This window comes from Arvicanthis niloticus, chromosome 20, assembly GCF_011762505.2.
Source record: "Arvicanthis niloticus isolate mArvNil1 chromosome 20, mArvNil1.pat.X, whole genome shotgun sequence".
Classification (NCBI taxonomy): domain Eukaryota; kingdom Metazoa; phylum Chordata; class Mammalia; order Rodentia; family Muridae; genus Arvicanthis; species Arvicanthis niloticus.
This window is the reverse complement of record NC_047677.1, coordinates 16,495,683-16,510,213: the sequence shown is the minus strand read 5'-3', so window position 1 is coordinate 16,510,213 and position 14,531 is coordinate 16,495,683. Positions and strand designations below refer to the sequence as shown.

The 14,531-nt window shown below is 45.9% G+C and overlaps 1 protein-coding gene across 1 annotated transcript; it reads left to right on the top strand.

The window, feature by feature from the left end:
- Position 1: 1 nt before the first annotated feature.
- Zbtb24 (zinc finger and BTB domain containing 24) lies at positions 2-14,526 on the top strand. Its single transcript, XM_034524957.3, is given in 8 exon segments — positions 2-155; positions 681-1,660; positions 4,688-4,855; positions 5,296-5,379; positions 6,320-6,403; positions 11,449-11,530; positions 13,167-13,888; positions 13,891-14,526. Coding segments are annotated over 7 exon segments (2,202 nt in total). The 5' UTR covers positions 2-155; positions 681-711; the 3' UTR covers positions 14,004-14,526.
- The last annotated feature ends 5 nt before the right edge of the window (positions 14,527-14,531 follow it).

The following is a 14,531-nucleotide window of genomic DNA, read 5'->3' as shown; positions in this document are numbered from 1 at the left end:
GCGCCGCGTGCGCGCTTCCGGGTTGACGGAGGCTGTGAACCCTGAGATAGAGCGTAGTGGCGGCGGGGGCGGGGATCGGCGACAGTCCGGGTTAGCGCCCTCTGGACAGCTAGGTGGACTGACCGTAGCAGGACCCCGCCGGGCGGCCCTGACAGGTAGGTCCGCGGCCGGTGGGCTCGGCCTGGGACCTTGGAACGCCCGCGGGACCCAGGCCTGGGGCCTGGGACGGAGCTCCCACGCTGCTGCCCAGAGCGGGGCCTCTGGAGCCGTGCGTTGTTTCACCGCAGATCTCCCTTGAGTGGGTTGGTTCCCGTATTTCTAATATTTGTTCCCACAGGCGAAACAGCTATTCATGTGTAGCATCGCGGCAGCTTGGCCCCAACTCCAACACCGTGCCGCCACACTTTGAAAGTTTAATTACAGAGTTAATGGAAGGGAGGGCCGTGCAGACTTTTGATCCCATTCTGTAATTTCCAGAGGAAATTCCAGACAGTAGGAAGTTATGTGGATACTAGAGAGCCATCCATCAGGGCAGCAGCAAAAGGGGAGGAACCCAGGGCTTGGCTTTCTAAGTAGATGTTAGAAGGTGGTAATGGCAAAACTGGTTTGTGACCGCTGGAGTACGAACAGGCTTGTTAGACAGTACTTCTTCCTAAATAAACACTGTTTTCTTATTTCAGATTTAAGCCTCGTCAGAGGCTTCTGGAGAAAATGGCAGACACAACACCGGAGCCTTCTGAGCAGCTTGTGGTACACTCGGACACTCACAGTGACACTGTCCTGGCTAGTCTTGAGGATCAGAGGAAGAAGGGCTTTCTTTGTGATATTACTTTAATCGTGGAGAATGTGCATTTCCGAGCCCATAAAGCCTTACTCGCTGCCAGTAGCGAGTATTTCTCAATGATGTTTGCCGAAGAGGGTGAGATTGGTCAGTCCATTTATATGCTGGAAGGCATGGTTGCAGACACCTTTGGTATCCTGCTAGAATTTATCTATACAGGTTATCTACATGCCAGTGACAAAACGACAGAACAAATCCTGGCTACTGCTCAATTCTTAAAAGTCTATGACCTGGTAAAGGCTTACACAGACTTCCAGGATAACCATAGCTCCCCAAAGCCACCAGCTTTGAGCTGCACGGGCACCCCAGTGGTTGTTATTTCCAATAAGAAGAATGACCCTCTAAAACGGAAACGGGGGAGGCCGAGAAAAACCAGCGGTTTGCAGGAAGGGAAGTCAGAACTAGCTGCAGAGGGAGAGATGCAGCTAAGAGTTAACAATTCGGTCCAGAATAGACAAAACTTTGTGTGTAAAGAAGAAGACAGTGTCAAACTGAATGAGCAGACTCCAAACGAAAAGGAATCAGAGCCCGCTGGTGAGCCAGGCAGAGTAGGGGAGATGCCTGCCGAAAAGGATGAGAACTCGGACCCCAAGGCTCGGGATGGACAGGATAGCCAGAGTAGGTGCAGCAAGCGGAGGATTCGCAGGTCTGTCAAGCTTAAAGATTACAAGCTTATTGGAGATGAAGATGACCAGAGTACAGCCAAGAGGGTCTGTGGAAGGAAAAAGCGCTCCAACGGCCCCGAGGCCCGCTGTAAAGACTGTGACAGAGTCTTTAAGTATAATCACTTCTTGGCAATCCACCAGAGACGCCACACTGGTAACTATGCTTTCCAAACTTGGTGCAATTGGGTGGGGAATTTGTAATTGTGGTCCTGACATTTTTGTTTTTTAATTTATGGTTCAGTTTCTACGTGGTAGGCATGTCAATGAAGCCTTCGTATTGTGTTTAGGTCTCGCCGTAGCCCCACAGTAGGTGATGTCTCCAGATGAGGAGATGGTCTTGTCTGTACAGGCTCACCCGTGACCCTTCAAGCCTGATTCAGAGCCCTTGGGGTTTTGCCTTACCAAGTTATTAAGCAATTCCTGCCTTTTGATTCATGACTGTTCCTCATCTTTGCGGAAGCATTCTCTTTCTCTGTTCTACGGACATCTTTATAGTTTAGCCATCTTGTGACTATCTTCTCCTTCTAGGTGTCTCAGTCTCAGCATTAGCCATTACTCCCCCCTTGTGATTAAAATGCCTTTTGTGCTCTCCATGGTATGGTTGATGTAGCCACCAAGAGCATACAGACCCTTTTTCCTCTTACAGTACTGGGCACAGTACACAGGGAATATGTGCATGCCAACCAAGCACTTTACAACTGAGCTGTATGCCCAGCCTGACACAGAAGTTTATCATTTGAATTATAGCTAGCTAGACTGAGAAACTGAGTTTTAATTGTTTCAGTTAACATAAGTTTTAATAACCACATATGTGTGATGGCTACCATATTGGACAGTGACTCTCTACAGGAAATGCTTGAGCCCTTTCTTGAGATGTTCAGTTCACCCTGTTTCAGGTCAGGTCATGCTGTAATTGTCTCTTAAGTATAAGGACTGGGGTTTGACCTTTTCTCTGAGTGGGCCTCTTGCTGTCATGTGACTCAGCTTGCATGTTAGATCCACCTGGAGAGCTTCCTGCGTCCTACACCCAGACTTCTGATTTACATGTCTGGATTATCCATGTCTGAAGCTTCCCAGGGATGTGGGTCATTTGACAGAGCCTAGTATGTACAGAGCCCTGGCTTCTCTCCCCACACCACAGAAACTGGGCACGGTGGCATGTTCTGTGCCACCGCAGAAGTGGAGACAGGCGATACATGAGATGCTAGCTGGGAAAAGAAAGCTCCCCAGAGACTGTGTATGTTAAAAACCTGAATTATGGTACTTTGAACAGAACAAAATCTCAAATACATGTTGAACTGTAGTGGGTTCTATTTTCTTTTCTTTCTTTTTTTTTTTTTTTTTTTTTTTTTTTTTTTTTTTTTTTGGTTTGGTTTGGTTTGGTTTGGTTTTTCGAGATAGGGTTTCTCTGTGTAGTCCTGGCTGTCCTGGAACTCATTATGTAGACCAGGCTGGCCTCGAACTCAGAAATCCACCTGCCTCTGCCTCCCAAGTGCTGGGATTATCTATTTTATTTTCTAATGGGACTCTGTAACTAATGGATTCTAATACTAATTGCATTTTAGCTACTTTTACCCAAGTTGTGCCTAACTTAAAACATTATATTGTTCAGTAAAACTTAATTAAGGAAAAAGAGCATGTAGAATCTTCCCTTTATCCCTCTTGGTTTCTAAACTTTTGCAGTCAGCCTTAGAATGTGTGTTCTCTTTCTTTGGTATAGATCAGGTACGTCAGAAAGCTATCACTCCAGAAGACTGTGTTCAGTCACCTCACACACACTGGTTTCCCGAGGTGTTGTTTCTCCTCCTGTCCACACTGCTGCTGCTTGAGTTCTGACCGACTTTAACTTCCTCACGTTCACCTGCATTCTGTCTTTGCTTCATTTTCTGTGAGATTGTCACCATACTTTTTGGCCTCTGGGTTTGCTATTTCTACCTTTTAAAAAAAAAAAAAAAAAAACCCTGAAGGTTTTCTATAGCTCCATTCCAAAGCCTTGGACAATCCCCCAACACCAATGTAATTTTTTTTTCTTTTCTTTTCTTTTCTTTTTTTTTTTTTTTTTTTTTTTTTGGTTGTTTGTTTGTTTGTTTGTTTTTTTGAAACATGATCTCATTATGTGGCATTTTGACCTTCAAATCCTGATCTGAGCCTCCCAAATGCTGGTATTTCAGACATATACTACCATGCCTTATGTATTTAATCTTTACACAGAGCTATTTTTCCTCACCTGTCCAGGTGTCTGTCTTCACTCTTAGAGGCTTTCCTTGGCTGTAAAGATTTCTTTATTTTATATGTATGAATGTTTGCCAGCACGTATGTATATATGTATGTGTGTGTACCATCTGTATGCCTGGTACCCAGAGAGGCCAGAAGGGAGTATGAGATGGCCTGAAACTGGAGTTACAGATGGCTGGGTATCAACCTCTTGGTGCTGGGAACACAAGACAGAGCCACCTCTCCAGCCCCAAATGCAGTGATATTTTTTATACCACTCATTTAATCATATGTAAGGTCAGGACACTAGAAGCTGTTGGCATTCCTGTGGCTATGAAGACAGCTTGAAAAGCAGCGGTGGCTCTGGCGTGATGTGGTAGACCCCACTTTCTTATTACTCATGCCTGCCTTAGGCATCTATGGCTCCTTCTAGGAAGTATGGTTCTACTCTCCTCCCTAGAGGCGCAAGGCCTGGCTGCCATGTCTAAGGAAGAGGGTTCTCCTTATCCCCAAAGAGGTTTGACTTTCCAGTCAGCTGCCCAGGTAACCCCTAGTCCAGAGACCCTTTACTCTTCAGAGAGCAGTCTCCATCGTCCTTTGGTGGTGGGCGGGGAGACCTTTGTCTTCTTGGTGTGTGGAATGCAAAAGTGAGAATAGGAAAGTACCAGTCTTCTCTCTAAGTCCCTTGTCCTTTACCCGCTCCATGAGTGGGGCCATTCTGAAACCTTTAGAGGCCGAGTCTTACAAGGTAGCTTGCGTCTTGTGGCTATCGCCTGTTGGCTTTCATTTCACCTCTTCCACTTTCTAGACTTTTATTGCTGATAGCTCACCTATCGCTGGACTTGGAATGCTTGCCCTGAATATTTATTTAACATACATGATTCAATACTGTATATTTTTAATTTGTAAGAAAGAGAAAAAATGCACAGGTTCTTGCTTACACCATGCTTCTTGGCTTTGATTGCAGGGGAACGACCCTTCAAATGTAATGAGTGTGGAAAGGGCTTTGCTCAGAAGCACTCCTTGCAGGTTCATACCAGGATGCATACGGGGGAGCGGCCATACACCTGCACCGTGTGCAGCAAGGCGCTGACCACCAAGCACTCCCTGCTAGAGCACATGAGCCTGCACTCAGGTAACAGGGCTTACACTAGAGGGCCGCCAGGTACCCATTTCCAGCAGTGAGCACTTCTGGCATTTAAATGACACCATTTACCACATGGTGTCTCTGGAAGACAGGAATATGCATCTGCTGATATGCTGTTGGGAACAGCAGCAGCCTTCAGCTAGAGTTTGTTACTGGCTGCTGCTATGCAGTGTGTACTTCAATAGAATTCTCTTTATATTCCTTTGGGAACATTGAAACCTCCAGTTGTACCCCAGTCTCCACTGCTCCCTATTGTCTTGCATAGGTTTGCATTCTGACAAGCCTTCTGGGTGTGTAGACAGATATATCTATCACTCCTAAAAATGGAGACCTGGGCATTGTGTTAGTTATTACCTTATTAGCATTTGCATTCCAGTTCTCTGCAGTTGGTTGGCATGGTTTAAGTATTTTATTTTTTCACTTGGCAGGACAGAAGTCTTTTACCTGCGACCAGTGTGGAAAATATTTCAGCCAGAAAAGACAGCTAAAGAGCCATTATCGAGTCCATACAGGTACGATACCAATAAGGTGAGGAAAAAATGTCGTTGCTGGGGGAAATGCAGACACAAAGTATCTGTGAGCCAGTAGGTTCATCACACAGAGTGAATGAAAAAGCAGTCGGGCTGGGGTGCAACCCATTTAATAGGGATGAGTGAAGCCCTGGGTTCAGTCCCTAGTGCCACATATAACTAGGCACGGGAGCACACATCTGTTATCCTGGCACTTGAGAGGTAGAGGCAAGAGGATTAGAAGTTCAAAATCATCCTCTGGTTTAAGGCCTGCCTGGGATGCCTGAGACTGTATCCAAAAAAAAAAAAAAAAAGAGTCAAAGGATGTCACATTGCTCTGCACTACCATGAAATCCAGTTCAATGTCTGCACTATAATTTTGGAACTACATATAAAACCACCACAGAACTACTAGATCCAAAAGTGCTGCTTGCCCAAGAGGCTTCAGTTGATGTTGTTAGTGGCACCTGGAAAGACATGTCTCATCCGTGGCTTCAGATCTGCTAAATGTCCTGGACTCCTTTTCAGGGAGTGCTTTAGCACAGATCACTGGAGAAGTGCAGGGAGAGCACACTCGCACTGACACTTTTTTTATCCTTGCGGCAAGGCCACTCACTACCAGAATGCAACCACTGCCATCGAAGGTTTATGGATGTGTCCCAGCTAAAGAAACATCTGCTGACTGATCAGACTGAAGGGATTGGGGGAGAGATCATTGAGGTGCAGGTGGATAGTCATACCAGTGTTTGGAGAGGAGGGTGTTGAGAAGAGTGAGGCGAAGTTCTCAGAGAAGCACCGAGTTAAGATATGTCGGGTAATCAAGTGTGTTGTTAAAGTGCCGTATCTAAAGTGATTATTTTTCAGGGAGTGCTTTAGCACAGATCACTGGAGAAGTGCAGGGAGAGCACACTCGCACTGACACTTTTTTTATCCTTGCGGCAAGGCCACTCACTACCAGAATGCAACCACTGCCATCGAAGGTTTATGGATGTGTCCCAGCTAAAGAAACATCTTCGAACACACACAGGTACGACAAGTCTCGTTCTGCCTTCTCCATGCACTGGGTGTCCTCGGCCTGCAGTTGGTGTGCCCGCTGCCCATGTGCTGCAAGCTTGATAAGTTTACAAAAGCCAAAGGTAAAGGCAAGGTGCTGTCATCTCTGTTGGCCTAAATTAAGTCAGCACAAAATGGAGCTCACCTGATGAGGACTGTTGTTGATGGCTGAAGGTTCGTGTCATCTCACAGTACAGTGTCCGCCACTTTGGTTCTGTGCTTTACGCTCAGCTACTTGAGCACTGAAGGTGACAGCAGGAACTTGTTTAGAAAAGGAGACATAGCAGACACGAAGGGATGCAAGCCCTTGCTCTGTCCTCTGGAACCAACATTTACACCCCAAGCATTAAATTAGCACCTAACTCGGAGGTGGGAGTGAGGGAAGGCAGCACTCATTTTAAATTCACAGGAGTCAAACTGTCTGTCTTATACCTTTGGAAAGAGAGACACATTAAACATAAGTCGTTAGATTTCCAAGGGACAGTTTCTATTACGCTGCATTGTTTAAGGATTCTGTCAAGTTGTCTACTAGTAATGTATATTAAAGCAGTTTAAGCCAGGCAGTGGTGCCGCACGCCTTTAATCCCAGCACTTGTGAGGCAGAAGCAAGTAGATCTCTGAGTTTAAGACGAGCCTGGTCTACAGAGTGAGTTCCAGGACAATCAGGACTACACAGTAAAACCTTGTCTCAAACAAACAAAAAGTTTAATTTTTGCCTCTTTGGACTTTGATTTTTAAATGCAGGTAATTCTCTAACTCTAAGAAAAGCTAGTTCAGATTAATTGTCATTATCCAAGTATCTGGAACCAGAAACACCCAAAATCCCAAAATGTTCCAAGTCACTTTTTGAGTGTCAGTGTGACACTACAGTGGAGCATGCCATGCCTGTCCTCATGGGATAGATCACAGTCAGCATTCAGGCACACTAGAAGTACTGTCTAAAATTACCAAGAAGTTTATGATGAAGTCTGTGTAGACTTGATCCCCTTCCTGAAATGTCTCTCTGTGTGTGTGTGTGTGTGTGTGTGACAGAGACAAAGACAGAAAGATAGACAGAGTCAGAGGGAGAGAGTTAGTTTTCTAAAATCTAGAAAATGTTGTATTTCTGATTCCAAGGGGTTTTTCTTTAAAAAAAATTTTTTTTAATTTATTTATTTTATTTTATATAGGAGTTGCCTTCATGTATGTCTGCTCCACATGCTTCTAGTACTCCCAGAGACCAGAAGTTGTTAGCTGCCATGTGGGTCCTAGGAAGTGAACGTGGGTCCTTTGGAAGAGCAATCAGTGCTTTTAATCACCGAGCAGTCTCTCCAAGGTGTATCACCTAAGCAGTAGAAAATTATCTTATAAGGGGTGAATTTTATAAAAGTTAGCTTTGTGCATTCTTAATTTTTACAGTGTCTGTCACTGTAGATGGGTTTGTATACCTATCTGTGCACATGTGCCACAGCTTACATGTGGAAGTCAGAAGACAGTGTGTGGGAGTTGATTTTCTCCACCATGTGGGTCTTGGATATCAAATTTAGGTCTTCAGTCTGGGTGGTTGCCAGACTATCTCACGGGCGCCTCCACTTCCATAGACGTTATCATCAATAGGGTCTATGAAATCTAATGCAGCCATTCTATACAAGTGCATTGAACCTTTGCTGTGTACCAGGCTCTGTTTTGGGCCCAGGGAACAGACAATGAGATGTCCAAGTCCCTGCTGGTGTGACATCAGCATTTGAACAGAGTCAGAGTACAAGCAAAAAAGTGCCCCCTGCCAGGGCAGCCTGAAGATAAACCGTGGAGCAGGAAAACAGGGAAGTGGGATGGGGGGCTTCCCATAGGTGTGGGAGCAACCTGGGAAGCTCAGGGATGGAGGCCAGAATGTGGTAGGGAGGGAGTGAGCCAGACATGTGGATATGCAGGGACAGTATCCTAGGTGGGAGGCAGGAGCAGAGATGCTAGGGAAGGAAGCGTGCTGAGTAGACACAGAACAACAGGAGGCTGTGTGGCGTAGCTTTGTCTGCTCATAGCTGCACAGCTCAAGCATTTGGAAAGTGTCTTAAAAACAAGACACTTTCACTCAGGATTTCAATCCTGAGCTTGTGACTGAATTGGCTGGGACAGAGCTTCAGAAGGCCCCACCCAGACCCCAATCCCATGATTCCCTTGAGCATGTTAGCTGAATTGGAGGCCACAGTGAAGACTTAGATGGCCTCACTAAGGAGAGTGAGTGAGTGATACAGTGTGGCTGAGTCTTAATAGTATGACTTGTGCATCAAGCAGAGGGACCCTTGGGTGCTGCAGTCATGGGGCCTGGTCTAGTGCATGGCAGTGAAAACGGCAGCAGATGAGCCTGTTTGGGGAAGATTCTGAGGAAGAGGCAGCATGCTTTGCTCGTAGTTAGATGTGGGTCAAGAGGGAAGCGGGGAGAGGAGAAGGCATTCGGGAGGAACAGCTGGTAGACAGCTCTTGGCATTCTGGACCTGAGACAGGCCATGTGCATGTGTGGAGTAGGTAATTGGGTGTGAGCCTGAAGGTCAGGGAGAAGTGTGGGCCCAGCTGTGAATGACGTGCTTATACATGGCTTTAGTAATACGTAAGGCTTCGATGAACTGGAATCCCTGAAAAACTAGATGGACAGTCCAGGAGCTGCTTCTAGCATAAACTCCATGGGAGGCCTCTGCCTCAGCCTCCTGAGGAGTAAGACCACAGGTGTGTCTTGTGTTTTTATAAGCAAGTAGTTCTTGTATTGGGGGTAGAACTGAGTCAGTCTCTCCTTTATAACAATATAATGAACCCATCTCAGAAGAAAGTACAGTATGTGTGGGAAGTTTATTTGTTCAGTAAAGTGCAAAACCAAAATTAAACATTGGTCCTGGAGTGGGGATAAACCAAACCCATTAAAAGATAGGGGTTCTTTGAGGGCAGGGTCTTTGTGTGACCTGCCTGTGTCTAGCACTCAGTTCAGAGACGTCGAGAGGCATCAGCAGCCCATCTCCTCCCCTGAACCAGGAGGTAAAGCAGAGTTTTTCCAGCACAGCCACACTTCATTTGAAAACCTAGACTGTTGTTTGTTTTTTAGATTTTCAGGTGCACATTGCCCAGGTAAGATGCCATGTACCAAGCAGAGACCTTGAAGATCTCTGTCCCCAGGAGGGTATCCTTAGAGAGGGTGGAGGCAGCATCCTAAGTGGACAGTCAGTGCTGCTGGGGCTGGATGAGAGGAAACTGGCTCATGTCTCATAATTGGCAGGGGGAGGCCTGGGGAGCAGGGGGGGCTACTTGTTTGTTTGTGGGTTTGTTCTTTTGGAAGGCTCTTGCTATAAGAATTCAGAGACCTCCTGCCTTAGCATCATGAATGCTGGGAGCTCAAGGGAGTGCCTCACTGGGCAGCGGCCATCCTCCTCGTGACTTCTGATGTCCGAGGAGCAGTTGCACGCCTCCAGCATCTCCCTTAGATTGTGGTAGATAAATCCTGATTCTACAAGTAGGCTCCCCTGCTAATGTGGCTGTCTTGTGTAGTCACATGACAGAGTTCATGAAGCCTCTGTTTCATTCACACCCTCATTCTGTGGGTCTTGTTTAGTCACATAACAGAGTTCATGAAGCCTCCTTTTCGTTCACACCCTCATTCTGTGGGTTGGGTACGAAGCTTCCCAAGCTTCTGTGCCTGTGTGTTGATATGAACTCATCTTGCTGGTTCCAGTTTTCCTGTGCTCTGGGGCCCCTCAGGGCATCACACCTTTGCAGAGTCTGTACCCATTAAGAACCTCAGTGCAGTGTGATGGAGCCACAGAAAGGAGGGTGAGCCTTGATCCCAGAGTGGAGACTTGAATCAGGAAAGCAGCAAGTGGTGGGTGACTCACAGCAAAATAAAATATTGGCAGCTCTGTGTGTTTGAAATGCAGGTAGAGCGTGTCCATGTGAGAGGGGGAAGCTGACCAAGGTCTGGGGAGGCCCCACCTTTGATTAGAAAGGTACCCAGTCTCAACCTTTGCAGTGATGAAAGTTAGTGGTGTGAGCTTGCTGATTGATCTGGCTTGCTCATGCATCCATCCCTGCCTGCTGGAGCCTGGGTTCAGTAGAGTCTGGAAGAGCCTCTCAGGTCGCCTCCTCCCTGCTGGCCTCTGGGGAGGCTGGGCTTGCTGCTGGATTTCTCCAAACTCCTCTTGCCCACATTAGCACCCCTTCGCTTTGCTCCAGGGGCGTGAGAGCCCACTGGTGCATGTGTCCTGTGCAAGCCAGTGCTGAAAACACCAGCTCTGTGAATGAAGTCGTGGGGGCTGAGCACTGGCACATTTTATTTGAGCCTTACACCACCCCTGGGAAAGTCATTCATTTGGAAGGGTTTCTGGAATAGCAGACTCTGAGTGAGTGTGTATGTGCAGGGGTGGGGTATATGAAGAACTGTGATGTGTTATAATCCAAAACTTGGCTGCTGTCTCCAGATGGGGCTGTTTGAACCTTTGCTGCCACTGTGAATGTCTGTTAATGTGGGAAGGCCACTAACCTCTAGTTCACATGAGTCCCTTCAAGCTCTAGTGGGTCACCTAGCCCAGAAGTTCCACAGTAGGGCAAGAGTCAGTGTTCGTCAGTGTTAGAAAATGCAGGAGTGGGTTGGAGAGATGGCTCAGAGGTTAAGAGCACTGACTGCTCTTCCAGAGGTCCTGAGTTCAATTTCCAGCAACCACATGGTGGCTCACAACCATCTGTAATGAGATCTGATGCCCTCTTCTGGTATGCAGGTGTACACGCAGACAGAGCCACCCATGTATGTAAGATTAAATAAATATTAAAAAAAGAAAATGCAGAAGTAAATACGAGTGCTTCTATTTCCCACATATGAACAGCTTCTCCCTGAGCTTTCATGGAAGGAGCCACACTTCTGCGTCCTCTTGGCCCTCCCGTAGCTCAGGTGCTTCCCGCACTGACGGAGCTCGACTGCCTGTCTGAGAGTAAAGTGCTCTCGGTGGTTATCTTTAATACTGGGTGTGCCTTTCTAAACACTTTCCTCTTTTTTCCTGTTTTAAGGTGAGAAGCCATTTACTTGTGAAATCTGTGGGAAGTCTTTTACTGCGAAGAGTTCCCTTCAGACCCATATCAGGATCCACCGGTAAGCTGCTTCGGGCTGGGGTAAGGCAGGGCTTAGCTCTCTAGTGCATGGTACCCCAAACTCTGCCCTGAGCACTGGGATTACAGGTGTAAGCCACCACCCCTGGCTTCTTCAGTCAAGTTTCATTCTGTGGGGTGTCCTATGACTATATATAAGTCTTTTTTTCTAGTTAGTATCATGGTAGAATTTTAAATATGGCTTATTTTATTTTTTCATTAATTAAATTTCTCATTTAGGCAAAATCAGCAGTATTGATTCTGACCAATAAAATTTGCATTGTTGGCTTCATTATTTAATTTGTATTGAGGGAAGCTAGTCTAAAGTTTAAATTTTCAATCAAAACTAAACATTAGGGCCTAGGGAGGGTGATAGAAGAAGAAACAGTGTAACCTCTGGTCTCACGTGCACACAACGACAGAATACACACAAACATCAGTAAGTGTGGTACCCTTGAAGTCTCAGCACTTGGAAGGTAGAAGCAGAGGGTGGCCCACAAGTTCAAGGCTAGCCTAGACTACAGAGTTAGACCATGTCACAAAAGAAGAAAAAAAAATTAATGTTATCTGGAGTTGATTATGATAGTGTATGCCTACAAGCCCAGCACTTGCTAGGCAGAGGCAGGAGGATTAAGTTTGAAGCCAAACGGGATTAATTAGGAAAATTCCATTCAAAAGAAAAAGTATTTTCTGAACAAAATGTTTTGTTCAGAAAACTTACTCCCAGGTTGGATTTAGGTATATATCTTAAAGCTTCAAAAATAATTAGGAGGGGCTGGAGAGGTGGCTCAGTGGTTAAGAGCACTGACTGTTCTTCCAAACATCCTGAATTCAATTCCCAGCAACCATCTGTATTGGGATCCAATTCCCTTTTCTGGTGTGTCTGAAAAGAGCGACAGTATACTCATATCATAAAATAAATAAATCTTTTAAAAAAGAAAAACATAATCATGAGTTACTTGAATTGTTTTAATATTGATACTAATTATAATATATATGCACATACCTAATTGGCCTTTAAAGTCTAAAAAAAAAAGCTGTAAGAACTAAAACCAAAATAGAACTGTCCGTGCAGTGCAAAATGTTTACTTTTTTATTTGAAACACAGAACAACAAAATTACAAATTTTCAGCCCATATAGCAAAGTCCCATCTGCCACCCTACCTCAGCCCCTTTAAAACCTTTAATTTATTTATTTACTTTATTTATATAATACACTGTAGCTGTATTCAGACACACCAGGAGAGGTCATTGGGTCCCTCATTAGAGATGGTTGTGAGCCACCATGTGGTTGCTGGGAATTGAACTCAGGACCTTTGGCAGAGCAGTCAGAGAGTGATCTCTCCAGCCCCACCCTTTTTTATTTCTGAGACTTGAAACTGAAGCACATAGAAGTGGCCTGCTCAAAGTCCATAAGTTGGTAGGAGAACCTGTGACTTAGGAATCAGTCTGTGTTCTTTTAGTTTTGGTTTTGTTTGTTTACTGTGAAGCAGAGTTAGAGTTTATTTTCAAGGTTTTGACATTGATTGAGTCACTGGCATTAAAGCCACAGTGAGCAGCTTGACATTCCTTTCCTCTTGATTGCTTTGCCTAAGCAAACAGGAAGTAGAAAGCAAGTGGTTTTGTGTGTTTTCTTACAGAGGAGAGAAGCCATATTCCTGCAGCATCTGTGGCAAGTGCTTCTCTGACTCCAGTGCCAAGAGGAGACACTGCATCCTACATACCGGCAAAAAGCCTTTCTCCTGCCCTGAGTGTAGCTTACAGTTTGCTCGCCTAGACAATCTGAAGGCTCACTTGAAAATCCACAGCAAAGAGAGGCACACATCGGATCCCAGCAGCGCGTCTGGCAGTACTGCTGACGAGGTCCGGAGCAGTCTGCAGCTGCAGCCATACCAGCTCTCCACCTCAGGGGAGCAGGAGATTCAGCTTCTCGTAACCGAGTCTGTGCACAACATCAACTTCATGCCTGGCCCCAACCAGGGGCTTAGCATTGTAGCTGCTGAGAGCTCTCAGAACATGGCCACAGACCCTGCTGCCAGCATCACCCTGCTCACACAGCAGCCTGAACAACTGCAGGGCCTGATTCTTTCAGCTCAGCAGGAGCAAGCAGAGCACATTCAGAGCCTCAGTGTGATTGGAAGCCAGATGGAATCCGCCCAGACTGAGCCAGTGCACGTAATCACACTTTCCAAGGAAACCCTGGAGCATCTCCACGCCCACCAAGAGCACACAGCCAGCTCGGTACCTGCAGCTGACACAGGAGCCCGAGCCACCCCTCCCCCCTCCACCAGGCCAGGAGCAGAGCTGACCCAAGCGCCTCTGACCATTCCACTGGACCCTTCCCCTGGAGCAACAGTGGCAGGATGGCCCTTTGGGCCGTCATCTTACAGATCCTTAAAGATGTGACCCACCCATTCTTTATAATGGGCTCCATCAGGGCAGAGTCTGCCTTATCTATTATACCAACTCATATCTAGCATTTACATATTGATGAGGGGCTCCACTTTGATGTACTATGTGTCTTCAAGATTGGTGGTTTTTCTTTGGAGGCATTGATTTTAAGTGTTGAATGTCCGCAGCCATAGAGTCTGGTCTTGTTTAGAACAGTCACGCATCGGTCGAATCATTGGGTATAGTGGGGTTGCATCCCGCTATTTCTCTTAGGCAGTATGGTTGCCATTCCAACAAGTCAGGACTGAGTGTGAGTGATGACAGCAATCAGGAGATTTCCCCTCCAATAAGTTCTACCCCTCAGAGAACACCTCTTGAATTTTATCTTTGTGTGGTACAGTGGGCTCACCATGTTGTATTGAAGGTAGGTTCACACTCACGACACAAAAGCCAAAGTCCTTTTAAATTTTTTGCGTTCAACTTTGCTTCAAAACATGGATTTATACATTTTTTAAAGAAGCAGGCTGTTAAATTTTATTTAAAAAAATCTCTAAAGTATGAAACTGGATCAAGGTACTCATTCCAAATAAACCAAATTTTGTCAGATAATGAGA